We start from the raw sequence: 18,646 nt of genomic DNA on the forward strand, positions 1-18,646 counted from the left end.
TTTGCTCATCATAATGGTAATACTTTGAAACATGCATACGGAAAGCACAACTCAATCTCTGGTATAATTTTCAATAAATACTTTGGTGGGCTTTCACTTCTGGATGCTCTGTTTAAAATGATCTGAAGTAAATGCTTCTTGGAAGGGGGGTTATTTTTTGGAAACTGCTGAGCATCTTTCCCCTGATAACAGAAATGTCTTCATTTTTTTGTAAAACATTATTAGTCACTTTGAAGAATGGCTTTTCATATCAGCTATCAGTGCTAAGCATGGTTTTTGTATGTCCTGGTTTGCTGTGTTTATTGCAATTCAAATGTATTTGTGAAGTTCATGATCCTTCAGTCCTTAACTTCCTGTGCGTTTATGCTGATGATTTTCTATGGATGTTTCTGAATTTCAGATGAGGATTTCTTGTAGGCATATATATCTGTCTTGAAATACTGATTTTTTAAGGTATATAGAAACACACAGGCATTAGCAAACTTCATGAAAAGTAAGCTGCTCTGTGCTATTCTGAAGGGTAATAGGTTGGCCATTCAGAAAGGAGTTATATTGTCTGCCTGTTAAATTTAATTTATGCTAAATTTAGCTTTGATATGCCACCTGGTGATGGCCTGATAAGAAAAAAATATTGTCAGAACATCAATAGTCTTGGTGTATGTTGCAGAAGGCAAAAACAGTGTCTACTGACAACTATTTGTGGTTTCTTCTGTAAATAGAGGTAAGAACTAATGCTTGATTTTGGCTATGATCTTGCTGCTTCTACTTCTCTTAGCACATACACATAAAATAAATGCCATCTAAAATTCAGTAATGCTCATCTAAGTTCTTCTGATACAATTTGCAGTGTGCTTCAAAAACACCAGATTATTCTCCAGCTGTAAGTTATAATTCATGTAATTCATGTTGAAGTCTAGCTCTAGTCTGAAAAGAGACTCTGTGAAAATGGTACTGTGGGGTTCCTCCTTTGTGTTGCAGTGATTGAACTTGACATATGCAGAAATAAAACAAGAAGAACAATGTATGTGGTCGAACTAAGTCTGTAACTTTATTAATCCAATGAATTGACCAGCGTTACAGAGAATGTTAAACCACCCTGATGGCTAACCAGCAGAACTAATCCAGTGCAAACTCCAGCTAGGAGCCCTTCAATCTCTATTTCTTTCACATTAAAAGGATTAGGTAGAATGGTCAGTGTCCTCTGTCACCTGTCCTCAGGTGGGATCTGGGGACCTACCTAAGGCTGGCACTCCACTTGCATCAGACTGAAGCCTTGTCTGTGTTGGTCTCCTCTTCCCAGCTAACTTCAATTCCAATTGCCAGAGACCAAGCGTGTGCCATTCTACAAATTGAGTCTGCACCATAGTTCATGACAGTCTCTTGCAAATGCATTGACATAATGACCAGACTTTCTGAGAGCTGGCATGTAGCTGGGGGGGAAAAAAAACAAAACAAAACACAACAACTGTACAGTATTGGCCAGGTTTGCTTTGTGGAAAAAAATGTCTTCCAAACTTGAAGTAATGATTAGCCCAAGCCCGAGGAACTCAGTCAGCTGGTAGGACAAAGCACAGGCATATAATCCTAATAAAAGTTAGAAATGAAACCACATCTCTGGAGGGAGAGGGATCAGCAGCTAATCAGCATCTCATGTTGCTTCTGACAATCAGTCTGAAGCTGTGGAGGAGGGAAGAGGAAGCACAAAGACCTTTTGCAATGAAAAGCTTCATCTCCAAACCCAAAGGAAGGGGCATAAAGAAGACCTAGTTACTACCCATCCAGTCACACCTTTATCCTTGATGGCTGAAGGGCTGTCTCCATTGCTCAGTTCATAAAGAAGGTTCAAACTAACTCATTAGTTGCTCTTTCTGCTCTCCAATGTTTACAGGCTCTGCAAGCTGAGATTGGTTTTTGGAAGTCTTCATGTTCTTGAGTCTCTTGCACTGCTATCCACAGACTTTCCTTGTGCTAATATAGCACTGCTCAACTGGGCTGTAAACAACTAGCTTTTCTGCATGTGGAAGGAAGCAGGAGCCGTAGCTCCCCAATGCAGAGATGACCATACTTGTTTGCATCAGCAGCTTTTGTAGGTCAGTGTCCTGCCTCAGCACCAGTCAGTATCAGATGCATCTTTCTTGATGATGCAAAATTAGGGAATGGCACTGTCCTCCTAGGACATTTGTTTTTAACTCAGGCAGTTAACACATATTGATGTATAAAGGTTTACCATTTATCCAATTTACTGTGAAGATAAGTATGATATTCTTGAAAGCTGGACAGCTGTAGGGCACGCATTCTTCGAATACTGTGGTGTGATCAGATTGCCAAAGAAATCTAGGAGAGGGAGAAAGCACCTGGAAGAGTGGAAGATGCTCGCAGCAGCAGAAGGCCATGTATTCAGAGACTGATTTGGGCTACATGTTTTGACATAATACATATGGTAATCTATGGGGAAAAGAAGATACTCCTTAGATCTTAACAGGGCTTTCCAAAGGCAAGCAGACATTCTGCTCTCCCTTTTTACAAGGAACTTGATCTGCTTCCTTTCCCGCTGTGTCCTGAAATCCTGAGCCCTTGACACTCTTACTGACTCTTATGAATGCAAATTATATTATTTTATCCAAATACTTCTCTTCATCTTTTAAATTGAAACCAAAAAAACCCAAAATAGCAAATACAAGGATTGGGCTAAGGGTGCCAAACTCTGTTGGCTTGTTGGTGTTTTGGCTATACCTAGCTCCACATTTCTTTATTAAAATTTTTCTTTTTTTCCTTTTGTTTATTTTGACCCTGAATGCAGGTGTTCTCCACCTCTTGACAATCCAGAGTGCAGTTTTTCTGGATAATACATTAAAGACATAGGTAGTCTGAGTCCCTGAGGTGCTTTTAGTGTTGCATTGGAGCACATACAGATCTGTATTACTCAGGAAACATTAGCAGCAGCAATTAGATGAGAAGCCTGACAATAAATCCTTTGTAAGGGTCAAGACGGGACAGCATCATCTTGGAATTCTGCTGAAATTCTGGTTTAACCACTGAGTTTTAAGAGTTATACAAAAGATACAAAAGCAAGCCTAAACTCACCTTTTAGTATTTAGAAATAATAACACTGAAAAAGGTGTGCATTTTATTACTTTGACATCTGCACAGATTTGGAAGCTGCTTTCCCATATATCCCTCACAGACACGGATTTTAGAAACAGTTTCCCTGGATACAGAAAACAGAAAAAGATATCTTCAGTTATCTTACTTCTTGTGAAAGGTCACTTGTTAAATTTTAGGCAGTCTAGTTTCACTGTATAAAAACTGAGGCAGGACAAAATGTTCCACAGTGCTTTCTGCCCTTTTTCAAGATGCTAACTAATTCACCCAGTCATGCTGGCATAGTAATGATACTTTATTTTGGCTTTTCCTAGAGGTGCAAAGCCCAAGACTGCACATTGCTGACTTTCCTGATAGGTACAGCAAGGCAGTGACAATGCTAATGTGCTTTCTTCTCCTCTTCTTGAGCCTCATCCCTGACATTTCTTTGTCTTAGCTTAATAAACAGGTATGTGGGCCTTGAACTGTTTTGCACTCTGCTTAGCAACTTGGCCAGTGTAGACTGTCTGTAGCAACTGCTGTGTGGAAATCACACGTGCTTGTTATGAACAGCCTAGCTATTCAGAATCATAGGCATTTTTCTGAGCATCTTTAGATAGGCTTTAAAGCAGCAAGATTTTAAAAAAGAAAACAAAGCGCTGTATTTTTACTGGTTTTTGAATTTTTAGGGGCCACCTTAAAATTTTCCTATGGTACAATGGGGGTTGGAAGCATTCTCTTTCTTTAGGGGCTCATATTTTTATTATATTCCCATGACTTTGGGAGATGGGTCATTTAGAACACCACCAGGTTAGGTAAAACTGTTCTCTCTCAGCAAATAATATTTTGTGGAAAGGATGCATGCTATTTCTTTAAAAATGTAGCATGGGGGAGACTAGGGAGAGTTCTTGGCAGAAACTTTTGAATAAAGCAGTGTGATAGAATAGCTAGGGAATATATTGCATGCTAATAAAGTTCCTCCTTCAGTGTGAAAATTGAGTGCTCTGTGAGTGGCAGCGGGTGTTTTTTTACCTTTTGACATTCTAACTTGACCCATAATGAGGCATACACCAGTACGTCTTTTCAGTCCTTTCCAAAGAGTTGCCAAAACTAAAGAGATTTTTTTGAGAATAATCTATGACCCAGCAAGGTTGGCTATAAGGTTTGTTTGTTTTTCTCTCTCCTGCTGGTTCTACTATTCTCTTACTCCCACATCCTCTCCGACTCCTGTTTTCAAACACATTCTTCAGCCTTCTCCTTCCCTACCTACTGCATCCTGTGCTCTGTTTTCTGTCTTCCTTCTCTTGTCTCATAGCTTTTCATTCCAGTTCCTGTTCTTTCTGGTCCCTGAGGAATGACGAGTGAAACATTAATAGCTGCTGGAGAAGTTAATAAGGCTGTTACTAGTTTAGAGTTCAGGTGAGGGCTCTGAGACACTCTCTGTGTAGGACGTTGTGCCCTGCAGCTGTTTGCTCCACTTCATTGCTGGGGCAGCAGAGAGGAATATATATCTGTGCTTCACCCACTATCTTTTACAGTCCAGCATTTTAGATAAAATTACTGATAAAAGTCGATCTTTGCTAAGATTTGGATGTTACAATTACTACAAGTTAGTTGACAGGTGGTAACTTGCTCTGCTATGGACACTGTTGCGTGCCTTGACTACAAAGAAGTGCAAATGTTTTAGACATACGGTGAGCAAAGCAAGTGGATTTGAATCATTACACATAGCTTGATGTGGGAGTTGCAGGTACTTTGACATTGGTTTGAAAAACATGTCATTTCACAGTACACTCAGCATGCATGCCTGTGTCGTCTTTTCTAAATCATGTTGCTGCTTTTACAATAAAACTCTTAAATTAGTGGGAGATATATCCTTGTGTTATCTGTACCTCTTTATCAGTTGAGGATCACCATCCTCATAAATCTGTGCTTACATATGTGCAGGCACTTCCTGTGCTGATGTCAATGTATCCTGAATATGAAGCACAGACACAAAATACTTAAAAGCATGCTTCACTGCTCCATTGAAAAGTTGCGTGGATAAGCCTGGAAAATATAGGTCTAAATTATTTTTCTGAGGATATGCCTAATTTGTGTATCGTGAGTTGTCTGAAAATACAGCTTTACAGGATATGAATTAGAACATTTTCCAGCTGAGGTTAGCTGTAGCCAAAGGTTTGATTAGTCTGACCCTTGTAGTCAACAAAATCTACTATTGTAAAAGGAATTGGGAAATAAATAAACCTGGGAAAATAAACCTTTTAATATAATAGTCACTGTGCTGGCAAACTTCTCTTCCTGCTAGTTTCTTCCACCAGTGATGCCCAGATGGTTATCAGTCAAGTGCTAATGTACTGTTCTTCTGTCCAGCTGATTTATTTATGGCCAAGATTGATACATTTATGTATGGCTGCATGTAGTAATAAGTTTTGTTTTTTAAATCTAATTTTACACATTTTTGGGTGTATAACACGTTGGTGAGGAATCCACCTTGTAAAACAAGTTCAATATAAATGAATTGGTAAGTAGATATTTCTGTCCTTTTGGGGTATAGTATACTTTCACCAACATCATCCTAACTGAGAAATAAATGTGAAGAAATTGAAAACTGTTGTATTTGTTATCTATATACATATAAAATTTCACTGATTTTTGGAATTCCAGGTGTTTCCTATAGTTTTCAATTAACTTTTGTAATTTAAAATATTTTGGTTAGGAAATGTAATTTAGTAGGTAGTTACCTGTTGCAAGAGTACTTAGGACATTAACGCAAAAAAAAAAAAAAAATCCTAAAATGAAAGTGATTTAAAACTGGAGAAATAAACAGCAACTATATGTATTTTCTAGTGTAATGCATCTGTTCTAACTTGTTTCAGGTTGAAGAAACTTCTTGAGCAGGAGAAGATCTATCAAGCCCGCAAGGAGAAAGAACATACAAAGAGACTCAATAAACTAAGAGAAGAACTAGTCAAGCTCAAATCATTTGCACTCATGCTGGTGGATGAAAGACAAATGCATATTGAGCAACTTGGACAACAAAGCCAGAAAATACAAGATCTAAATCAAAAACTAAAGGAAGAAGAAGAAAAGCTTAAAATTATTAGTGCGAAAACAAAAGAAGATGGACAAAAACTGATGAAGTTAGAAACAGAACTTGAACACAGGACATTATCGTTTTCTCAAGAACATGAGGAGATGACTGCTAAACTGGCTAATCAAGAGTCACATAATAGACAGCTAAGGCTTAAGCTAGTTGGGTTGACCCGTCGAATAGAGGAACTAGAGGAAACTAACAAAAATCTTCAAAAAGCTGAGGAGGAACTTCAGGAACTAAGAGATAAAATAGCAAAAGGGGAATGTGGGAACTCCAGCTTAATGGCAGAAGTGGAAAACCTCCGCAAGCGTGTGCTTGAAATGGAGGGAAAAGATGAAGAGATCACAAAAACTGAATCTCAGTGTAAAGAACTGAAGAATAAACTGCAAGAGGAAGAGCACCATAGCAAAGAGCTGAAACTTGAAGTGGAAAAATTGCAGAAAAGAATGTCAGAACTAGAGAAACTGGAAGAGGCTTTTAGTAAAAGTAAGTCTGAATGCACCCAGCTACACTTAAACTTGGAGAAAGAAAAGAATTTAACTAAAGATTTGATAAATGAGTTGGAAGTGGTGAAGACTCGAGTAAAAGACCTTGAGTCATCAGAAAGCAAGTTRGAAAAGGCTGAAATAAGCTTAAAAGATGACCTTACAAAGCTGAAGTCATTTACTGTAATGTTGGTTGATGAACGAAAAAATATGATGGAAAAAATAAAACAGGAGGAAAAAAAGGTTGAGGGTTTAAACAAGAATTTTAAAGTGGAACAAGGGAAAGTTATGGATGTTACTGAGAAACTGATAGAAGAAAGTAAGAAGTTTTTGAAATTGAAATCTGAAATGGAGGAAAAAGTGTCTAGTTTAACAAAGGAAAGAGATGAGTTAATTGGCAAACTGAAAAGTGAAGAAGAAAAATCCTCTGAACTAAGCTGTAGAGTTGACCTGTTAAAGAAAAGAATTGATGGTATGGAGGAAGTAGAAAGAGAAATAACAAGGGGTCGAGCCAGAAAAGGACCGGAGCATGCTTGTCATGAGGACAACAAGATTAAAGAGCTTACCATTGAAATTGAAAAACTGAAAAAACGTCTCAAACAATTGGAAGTGGTTGAAGGAGATTTGATGAAGACAGAAGATGAATATGATCAGCTAGAGCAGAAATTTAGAACTGAGCAGGACAAAGCTAACTTTCTTTCTCAACAGCTGGAGGAGATGAAACTCCAGATTGCAAAAAATAAAGCCATAGAAAAAGGTGAAGCAGTGAGCCAGGAAGCAGAGCTGAGGCACAGGTTTCGTCTAGAAGAGGCTAAAAGCAGAGATTTGAAAGCAGAAGTTCAAGCTCTTAAGGAGAAAATCCATGAGCTGATGAACAAAGAAGACCAGCTTTCCCAGCTCCAAGTTGATTATTCAGTTCTTCAGCAAAGATTTATGGAAGAAGAAAATAAAAACAAAAGCATGGGGCAGGAAGTTCTGAACTTAACAAGAGAGTTAGAACTTTCTAAGCGTTACAGTCGTGCTCTGAGGCCCAGCATAAATGGACGGAGAATGGTAGATGTTCCTGTGACATCCACTGGTGTGCAAACAGATGCTGTAAACAGTGAAGCAGCAGAAGAAGAAACTCCAGCTGTATTTATAAGGAAATCCTTCCAGGAGGAGAACCACATCATGAGCAGTCTGCGACAGGTAGGTCTGAAAAAACCCATGGAGCGTTCTTCAGTGCTTGAGAGATATCCTCCGGCAGCAAATGAACTTGCAATGAGGAAATCTTGGATACCATGGATGAGAAAGAGGGAAACTGGGGCTCAGGTAACTCCTGATAAAGGAGCCCGAAGCCATGGTAGTGCAGGGCATCCTGGGGAGGTTGTCCTATCACCAAAGCAAGGTCAACCTCTTCATATTCGAGTGACACCAGATCATGAGAATAGCACAGCTACTTTGGAGATAACCAGTCCAGCCTCAGAGGAGTTTTTTTCAAGCACCACTGTCATTCCTACTTTGGGAAATCAGAAACCACGAATAACCATCATTCCCTCTCCAAATGTTAGGTCCCCAAAAGGAAAAGGCAGTGAAAGTCCGATGGGCCCAGATCGTTCTATGTCTCCAGTCACTATAACGACATTCTCCAGGGAAAAGTCTCCAGATGGAGGGAGAGCACCCTTTGCGGACAGACCTGCATCACCAATCCAGATTATGACAGTATCGACATCTGCAGCACCAGCAGAAATCTCTGTTTCTCCACAGTCACAAGATATGACCATGGGAAGGGCTGTCTTCAAGGTAACACCGGAAAAACAAACTGTTCCAACTCCAATCCGGAAGTACAATGCCAATGCCAACATTATAACAACAGAAGACAACAAAATTCACATCCACTTAGGTTCTCAGTTTAAGCGCTCTCCTAGTGCTGCATCTGATGGTGCAAGCCCTGTGATAACAGTCAGACCAGTGAACATAGCAGCAGAAAAAGAAGTTGTGACTGGTACTGTCCTGCGATCCCCCCGGAACAATCTGTCCCCACGACCAGGAGCAAGCAAAGTGACAAGTACTATCACTATAACTCCTGTTACAACATCTTCCACACGAGGAACACAATCAGTGGTAAGCAGCATAGTCCTATGTGGAGTGTCTGTGCAGTCTTCATGGTAAAGAGCCATAATAAAGAAATGATAAAGAACCCATAATTTGAATTTGAGACACCAGCAGGGAAAGAATTGGTGGGGTGAGGGAAAACTCTTAGCTTCCCTACATATGTTTCAGATATGAGCTTAAGAATTTGCCTGATACCCCTGTGGTGAAAACAGGTAGTTGTATACCAGTGTTGGACACTGGTGTACTTTTGGCATTATCTCCCAAAGGAGTAACTTTCAAAGGAAGTCCCTGCAAAGCTACTGAAAATAATGACAATCCTGTAAACCTTCCAAGGGGGAGAAAGAGGGGCAAAGAATGGGGGAGATAATAGAGCAGGAAACTGTATTCTTATTTTTGTTAAGTGGCAATTCTGAATTATGAAAATATTCATAATGGTTTTTGGCCTAGCTGGAGAATCTTGGTATTTCTTTGGTATAATTCCATTATATCTGCTATACCCATATAACTTAATATCTGCTATAGTATACATAATGCTTTGTCTGCTGAACTCCAAAGGAATAAATTGCAGGGCTCTGGTATCATTATTTAAAGCTCCAAGTCTCTTTCAGCCAGTAAATATTAAAGCTCTTCCTGTTCCTCTGTCATTCTCAGCTTTTATAAGGGCTGTATTACAATAGTGGTTTCTCCCCCATATTTCTTGGTGTTTTCTCAGTGTGCATCTGTGGAGGTTCCCCTGCTTCTTTTCCATAGGGAATCCCACTTAAGTCAGTCTCTCACCTTTGTTTTTAAACACTTTGGATAATACTGATAGTTGTCTCACCAGGTTTACTATGGTCTTGGCCTTGGGCATTATTTTGCATTGTTTTAGTTGGAATTTCCGTGGGAAAAGAGGATTTTAACCAAAATATGAAAACAGCAGTACTGTATTAGTCCAAAGGCTCATTTAGCTTGACAGTAGCCTGCTTGACAGTAGATGCTTAGGGAAAGATTATTTTAAGACAGGGTAAATATACAGTAATGTTTCCCTCAGTGTTTCTTCCCAACTTTTGGCAATAGGTGGGGATTTCTTTCTGAAGTAGAGCTTGTAGCCTCATCTTTGTGTTTATTAGACTGTGGTGGAGTTTTTTTCTATTTATTCTTCTAACTGCTTTTTAAATTCATTTATACTGTTGTTTCTGCAACATCATGGGGCAATGAATTTGGTTTTGGGCTATGGGAAAAATGCTGTCTTTTGTTTGATACCTTTTATGCAGTACCTTTATTGGTTACACCTCCATTCTCGTTTCCTGACTAATACAGAATAGTCATTCCCTTTTCATTTGTCCATGCCACTCAGCTGTTGGTAGACCTCTATAACATGCCTCTTCAGCCATCTCTTTCCAAGCTGAAGTGCCAAAGTGTATTTATGCTACATTCATATGGAAGTGTTTCCACACTTTTAGAGAGAGGCTGCCATTCCTATTTAAGTCCCCTGACTTAAAAAAAACCTTGCATTCAACATACTGATCTATTTGGGATCACACATGTGCTCTCTCTCTCTCCATATATAATGTATTGCAGGTACTTTACTGTACAGTGTTTTTCTACATACTATCGGCAACTGTTCACTTTAAAAAAAAAGTCATTCATTTATAAACTCCTTTGTCTCTCAGAAGCTTGGAAAACTTTTTTTTAAGAATTCCTCATTCTTTTTTACTAGATGTTCTTTGTACTGGATGTCTCTTCTGTGATGATGCACTGAACCGTGACAGACAAAACTTTTTTGTTTTGTTTTCATCAGGYTAAAAAGTGGCTTCTTTCTTCACTTCACCCTCCCCTATTTGGAATATAAGGAAAATAGTTCAACCTTAAGATTTACTTTAACTTATGCTTTTTTTTGTTGTTGTTTTTTTTTAAATTTTAAGGCCCCCAGTCAGATGGGCTGGGAACTTTTAACAAACCAAAAAATGCTCTTTCCTCTCTAATCCCCTGAAAAAAAAAAAGTTGTGTATTCACCATCTGTTTTGCAAACGCCTATTATAAACACATTTCAATGCCTCTAGTCAGAAAAAAAAGTTGTAATGTAATTACTTCTGTAAAGTACAGAAGAAACCAACACTGATATCATTTAAAAGGTATGACTTCATAAAATCAAAGAAGACAAAGTGGTACAAAGCTGTGTTCTTAGCTCTCATCATAAAAGTTGTGCTGTACAATGTAGCAATGCAGTGCCAAGCTACAAAGGGGAAAATAATTCTGAAGTTCCTAGCTCTCATCTCCTGCTGTAACAAATTTGCAGTCATTGTTTTTATCCTTTGAAAACATTTAACTCCTTTTCCAATTTTAATTTATAGCATTATCTTCAGTACTGCAAGTTAATTCTAAGGTGCACACACATGGCATTTTTAAAGGTTCAGCCTGATCTGTGGTGTCTCCCTGTGTGAGTCCAAAAGCAGAGATGGTGGTTTCATGGTGGACAAGGATTAATGATTGTTATTGTTTATTGTGTTGATTTACATTTACATAGACATACGGTCTAGAGTAGCTAAAGATTTTTATCTCCCTGACCCAAGTCCTTTTCTGAGTCTGTAGCAGTTTTGATGTGAAGAAAATGAGACCCTGATACAAAGAAAGGCTCAGGCATCTGAAGGAGAACTTGGGCAGTCTTTGAGCACTTAACCTGAAAGAACAATCCAAAAAGGCACCGGTCAGTGACTGTCTCTCCACTGACACCTGAAGTCACTGGCTCCTCTGTGTTGGATCCAAACGTTTCCTGGGCACTTTGTGTTCTCCCTCCTGCGCAAGCCCATGGCCAGGCAGCTGTGCAAATGGGCTTGCAGACCAGCGCTGCTCCCCCAAATGGTCCTATCCCATGGGTGTCTCCACAGCAGGAGCTTTGGTCCATCCTGCATCCCAGTGCTGATTTGACTGTTAGACTAGCTGGATTGAATTCAGCACATAACACAGAACCATAGCCACTTTTCATCAAAAACCCAAACCCTAAACTGTCAAGGCTGATGATAGCTCCTTTTATATGATAGTCTGTAGATTTGGGTAATTCCTCAGAAGTGGGAGAACTGGGTTTTGGTCCTCCTCAGCTTGATTGGAGTCAAACTCACTCCRAGGAAAATACTTTTACTAACAGAGCAGACCTAGCAGATACATCTTTTTACTATAGATGGGCCACAGCACAAACAAAAATTCAAGACTGAGACCAGATGGCATACAGACCAAAAGGAGCTTGAAACTATAGTGTGGTTGTTAGGGTTGTCTTAGCACATTAGTCCAGGTCCCTGGACAGCTTATACAGTTCACAATGAAAAATCACAGAATAAAAACAAATATTCTTCTGGAAAGAAAACTGAGGTGCCTATATCCTGTTTTTTGCTTTAGACTGTAAATTTGGCTGTGGGATTATTGGTGAACCTGGACTTTCTGTGGCTACCAAGAGGAGTGTCAGTCCTATAATCTCTTCATTCCTCCACTCCCCATCTCTTACAGGACTAGCATCTAACTCTGGCTGTTTATGCTGCCAGGATAGCTAGTGCATCTGGTCACATGCAGATCTGCAAGGAGTGAAGGAAGTCCCTGGCTACAGCAGAGCTAATGTAATGGCACTGCACCAACCATTCAGTGCTGCCTGTGCCCTGAGGAAGCAGGGCACAGCTGAAAATCTGCTGGGTGTCAGAGCTAACTAGGCACGCATTAAAGCATCTATAGCGCTACTTTAATTTGGGCAGTATTTAGTTTGAGATCAGCGTCTACATTTAGCTATTTGTAGGTTGTCCCATATATGCTCCAAGCTTCTATTATAGCCAGTAGAGTTCAAAAGCTCCATTTGTTTGCCCTGATAGAGGTGTGTGGTGCCATTTGCATGCCCCGTGGCTGTCAAGACATATGCATGAGACTGGTAGGTATAACACAGACCTGTATCTTTCTGGAGTGGAAGCTGGTGAGATACAGCATGGCACCTGATGGCACAAGATCCTGAGTGTGGGCAGCTGAATCAGTCCCCTAATCCATATGCTTGGCTCTCCAGGCTGGCTCAGCGGAGCCTGGAGGATGATTCAGCTGAGTTGCCACTGGCTCTGTGCTTCAGTGTGAGCTGAATTGTCCACCAGGCTCCAYTGATTGTATTGACTCAATCTCAAATCCCACCCTTTCAGGATTCAGTTGTCTGAATGTAGCTCTTTAGTGTCGCTTTGGGAGTCGTCAAGTAGCCCACTTCCATCTGCTTTAGCAGAGATAGCAGGTCTCCTTAGATCCTGTGTCTTATCTACCAGCCCTGTGCAGGTAGCTTGAATAGCCCAGGGCATCTCAGGTTGCTCTAGATTCCTGTGTGTAGGCCAACCATTTCTGCCCAGGACAAGCTGGGCTCTGATCTGCTCAAGAACAAGTGCTGAAAAAACATCTTTGTTATTAAAAGTATTCCAAAAGTGAATGTGTGCATGAAATCACCCCTTTCTTGTATCAGTAAAATGCACTAAACAGGATCTGTTATAAACCACTAAATGTTCTGTACATTCAAACTACTTTTCTTCCTTCAATGCAACTGTCCAACCTTAATGCAACCTCATTGCCTAATACACTTGTAACCATCTGCAGTGAGCCCTGATTATCAACATGAACAGCCTAGCAGTTGTATGTATTTATCTTGCTATCAGAATGCAGTAATGTATTTACTAATCTAGCTCTGGCCATCTATAGTATTCCACTAAAATGTACTGCCAGTTCAGAGCCTTCAGCTTCCCTGCTGAGGCTGCTTTACGGGTGCTCTATGCTGGCTGCATAAGGACCGACAGCCGGATTCTGGCTGGAGCTGCAGTCCTGTATCAACCAGAAGAAAAGACAGCAGCCAACAGACAGGCAGGGCAAAGGGAGTTGCTATGAGTTTGGTTTTTGCAAGAAATCACCAAGAGACAGTTGTGTGAGTTCTTTGCCACTGTCATTAGTGAAGTATACCAGAGAGTGTCCTTTGCCTGCTTATGCGAGGGGACTGCTTGCTGAAGAGCCACCTTTGTGTAATTTTTCTTCATTTAGCAAACACAAAATGTTCTTGCAGCTGTATGTGAAGCAGGCATTAGCTTCCATATAATCAACATATTAGTATGCTGTAATGAAACCAAAAAATTTCAGGCAAGTTAGGGTTCTTTTCAAAGTGATTTTGAGAGATTTAGGCTTGAAATGAGTAACTCAAAAGTGCCCAAATCCTTAGTTAATAATTTACATGCAAATAAAGCTCAAGCAATGCTTGAGATTTCAGCTACTTCATCTGATTGCCTCATGTTTACACACTGTGGAGTGCTTTCAGGGAGCACAAGATGTTTGCCATTTGGGTTCCATGGGATGTTGACATATTTTCCAAGGCTGATGGAATGCATTTGCATGTTTTGCCATACCGAATTGTATGGACCTAACTTGTTTTGACGTCTACATGTGAGTTCCATATTAGCTTTTAGACTGCTATTGTAAATGTTGCCTTTAGTTATTGAAAATGGCTTCCTTCCTGCCAGGCAGACGGCATTCAAGTTTTCCAATTGTGATTTTTTTTTGTGTGTGTGTACACATGGGGTTTTGAGCTGTTCTTAGAAGATTAAGGAATGCTTTTCCTTTGAATACTCAGGATGTAGAGAGAAGGCTCTGATGCTACTGGCTGGAAGATCCTTCGAGAGAAATAGGGAATTCTTTGTGGAGCATTTTTTAAAAGCATTTTTAAGTAAATGTGCAAATACATGTTACAATCAACACAATCCCCTAATCCAATTTATTTCAGTAGTTTAGTTTTATCTTGTTGGTATGTGATAAGCTGCAGAATTTAGTCTTTTAGCAGATAGCTCTCACTGGGATTTCAGCATCCCATGAAAGGTGTTCTCTTTTGTGAGATTGAAGACTTCACTAATTATCTGAACAGAAAACAAGTCACATTTGAAATTCAGCTGAGACACTGAGGTTGTCACTATTAACATTTTTGTCTATACTGAATATTGCAGAAGATGAAACACATTTTCCTCTCCCAGTTGTCACGGCTATAAGTAGTCTCTTTATGTGGTGGGCTGATAAGGGTAACTTCCAGTTTTGGCTTTGCAGAGTATATGCAACATTATTTGGCCAGTGTGGAGAGAGAAAAGACCAGCTGGCCTTTTAAGTCTTTTTGTCCTATCCAAATGCTCCTTGTATGCTTCCAGAGCGGGATTCATTTGCCTAAACATATGTATTAATTGCCCTTTTCAAGGCTGTAGGGCAGCATGTCTGGCTTCCAGCTGGCACTCCAGAAGGGCCCAGTTCCTGGGTAGGTGCTGTGCTGTGTCTGCTAGTCCTGTGCAGAGGCCAAGGGTGCTCAACTGTATTCTGTCCAGGAGAATAAAATATTACAGGTTGCCCCAGACCATTTTTTTTCCTGAAATTGAGAAACTTGAGTTTGAGCATGCTAGGTAGGCAGTTGTCAAGGGCAGCAGGTTGGCAGAGTGAGTAAGTGCCCATATCCCCACTGCCTTGAGGTATCCCTGGAAAGTTAGGCTGCCTGTTTCACCTATGCCAGGGTTCATCGAGTGTGGCTTCTGCTCAAAGGGGTGAAGCCTTCACCCCGGCAGCACCGTTTTGCACATCTCTTCTTCCCACAGCAACAGGAAAAGGAAACCCAAATCTTTGCCCTGTCTCTTTGTCCCAGTCCTACTCACTCCCTTTACACCCGTGCTTCCCAGTGCAGAAATAAATGTCCTCAGCTATGGCCCAAATACTTGGGGAAGCATAGTTCAATTTTGTCTACACTGCWGAGAAATCTTGCAACAGGTCTGAAAGTATAGCAGTTAGTCTGGGTTCAGCATTAAATGCCTTGTGTGGCTGTACTGTTCCAGGGCCCATGCTAACATCTGTGTGTGATGCTAATGTTGTACAGCTGGCAGCTTAGAGTCTTGGTAGCCTCTGATGCAGTTCTGCGTTGTGTTGTACTGTGGAGTTTTGCAGGGTTTCCCATCCTTATGGCACCTTGATCTGAAACACTGGACCTCAGCTCTGAAAAGCTAGTTTGATTCTGACTTTGTACCTTGGGCCCTACTCTAGCAGGATTTGCCACTCTAGGAGGATTTGCCGCTCTAGCAGGATTTGCTACTCCCAGGTTCCAGATGTGAACACTGATGTGCTAATGAGAGTGATTTGGGACAGTGTTGCTTGAGATCCAATAAAATGTATAAGTGAACATATATGAGAAGAAAAAGTCATTAGTTCATGTCATGTCATCTCTCTCTCTCTCTCTCTCTCTCTCTCTCTTGCAGACAGGACAGGATGGGTCGTCCCCGAGACCTACACCCACTCGCATTCCTGTGTCAAAAGGTATGAAAGCAGGAAAGCCAGTAGTGGCAGCCGCAGGAGCAGGAAATGTGACAAAATTCGAGCCTCGTGCCGAGACTCAGTCTATGAAAATAGAACTGAAGAAGTCTTCAGCCAGCAGCTCTGCCTCCCTGGGCGGGGGGAAGGGCTGATGGCGGTGGCTGAGGGGGTAGGTTACACAGGTTTTACTGCTACCATGGCAGTCAGCCCCCTGTCCGTTTAGTTGCTAACGTCTGCATATACTAATGAAGTCCTGCAGCTGATAACAAACTAATAAGTGTGTGCATTGACTACTTAATTTAACAACATCTTTTTGTTTTCTTAACTGAGGGGGGAAAAGCCATCAGAAAGGCAGTGGTACCCCTGGAATACTTGCAGACTGGGAAGTGAGAATGGGCAATGGCACTAGTCCAGAATAATTCTTAGTTACAGAACTGGTCACTTTTTAAGAAATTGTGGGTAGTTTGGTCACCACAATAAAATGGAGRTAGACTGGTCACTTTTAATAGATTGTCTTCCACCTTAATGGATCACCTTCCACCTTGGCTACTGCATGGAGCACTTTCCTTCCTGTTTGTGATCACTTCACACTTTTGAGACACCTGGTTGCTAGGGAAGCAATGCTAGGAAACAGTATATTTGATGTTTTATTTTAAAAAAAGTTAGTATCCAAAGTCTATGCAGCAAGTCATTCCATTGTCTTCATTAGCCTTTTGATTTTCCTCATAAGGGGAAATTGTGGTATATAAACCTTAATTGCTAAGCATCCTTCTGTGATGTAAGTCCTTAACACGGACTTAACTTAACACTGACTGCTGGTGGCAGAAATAGCTATCTACGAACACAACTCAGACACAGACAGTGAAAGAGGTAGGGCTTGGTATGTAAGTTACTCTGAATTCACAGTTGTTTGATACATTTCTCCTAAATACAGACCACAATACCATGGAGATTCATTGTTTTTCTTCTTTGTGATTTCCTTGTTTACATGTTTGCATTTTTAAGCATGCTTTAAGGAATTGTTTCAGCATGGAAATGGGTGTGGATGCAGACGGCTGTTTACTTAATAACCCTACAGTTATTTCAGGGTATTTCCATTAAGTGATCAATTTCCAGTGAAGAAAGTTCCAAACAAGAGAAAATGAGCTGAGCAGACTGATAAACAGGAGTTTTAAAACTTGTATAATACTTTACCAGTCAAGAAAGCTGTAAAGGAGCCAGTGGTTGGGAATAGGTTTCAGAAGAAAAGACAGGAAGACAATTGATGAATAACAAATACAGCTCACAGAAAAGAAAATGCACCACCGGGTGAAGTATTAAATGGCTTTCTCTTTGGGAGGAGAGATTTGATAGAAGAATCTACTACGGAAGGTCAGCAAAATTATATTCAATCCAAGCAATGTTTAGTCTTCAGTCAGCCCTTTGCACTGCTCTCCTGTTTAAGATCCAGATATGTACATTATCCCAGAATAAAGCCAGCATTTTATTATTCACATGAAGGACATTGTGTCGAGGATATAAAAGCTGCCATCACATCTGAAAAGAAGTAGGCTTTAATTTTTACATGTGTGTAGCACCTGCCATACCTGTTAATTTTAAAGTTCTGGTTTCTATGACATGTGAAAATCAGATTCATATTAGTATCATTTCTCATAACACTGCGTTCCTGGTATTTTGGATCAAACTTGGAAGTTGGAATTAGCAAACAATGTGAGTCACGATGCCAGAAATACATCAGATCCTCTCAACTAATTGTTATTACTTAAAAGCCTCAATTTGTCAATAAATTGTTGCTGAGAGCTTACTGTTCCTACTGTAACATAGACTTTTTAGCAGATGTTTGAAGAAAACACATTATTATGAGCTTTTAGCTGCATATTCACTCTAAATACTGGCACTGAAGCAAACCTTCAGTTCAAAACAGTCATTTAAATAATACTGCAAACATGAGCCCCAAGCTAATGTGGCTCGATACAGTGATGAACTACAGCTGGCTTAAGCTTTCCTTTTCAAATCTTTTTTTAAAAGAAACTAGCTATTCCTTAGTTAACTGTTGCTCTACCCAGGGCAATATTCTAAGTGTGCCTGTAGTTGAGAAGTTTATTTGTTTTGGATGAGATCTGAGAAACTAATTCACCTGAAGAAACAAGTCAACCTTACAGAACCTGAAATCCAGGGCACATAAATTAGAGCAACAGAGCCAGAACTGAAGGTGCAAGCTAGGAATTACTCTTGTAGGGTCAGYAGGACTTCATGAGACACACTTGAGAAACTCCAGACAGGTTAGATGAAAGATCCTGTTATTTTTCCCAGAGGCAGCACAACGGAAAGGAACTTTTGCTTCCCAAGCCAGCCCAACAGAAGTCCGAAGAGTTGGAGTGAGGCAACTGGTTTAACTGCTAACTAAACATATGTATTTAGTTGCACTCATTATTTTTTAATGTCTGTTTTAATTGACCTGAGATACTTGTTTATTAAATGCAGAAGAAGGTTAAGGTGATGATATTGTAAAAAAAGAAAGCCTATAGTCCAGAAGTCTTAAAAGTTAAAGCATAATTGTCTTTATCATGTTGGAGTTTCCTCT

General features: G+C 40.2%; 1 protein-coding gene across 2 annotated transcripts in view; it reads left to right on the forward strand.

Moving 5' to 3' along the window:
- The window catches only part of FILIP1 (filamin A interacting protein 1), a 112,355-nt gene that overhangs the window by 85,584 nt on the left and 8,125 nt on the right, over window positions 1-18,646 (forward strand). Inside the window, exons 6-7 of one of the 2 annotated variants that reach the window (XM_026079030.1) lie at window positions 5,961-8,766; window positions 16,008-16,065. In XM_026079030.1, the coding sequence (XP_025934815.1) occupies window positions 5,961-8,766; window positions 16,008-16,065 (2,864 nt within the window). Of the gene's footprint in view, window positions 1-5,960; window positions 8,767-16,007; window positions 16,232-18,646 lie in introns of both variants that reach the window. The other variant, XM_026079031.1, reaches the window with a different exon arrangement.

This window comes from Apteryx rowi, unplaced genomic scaffold (assembly GCF_003343035.1).
Source record: "Apteryx rowi isolate R43461 unplaced genomic scaffold, aptRow1 scaffold_490, whole genome shotgun sequence".
NCBI lineage: Eukaryota > Metazoa > Chordata > Aves > Apterygiformes > Apterygidae > Apteryx > Apteryx rowi.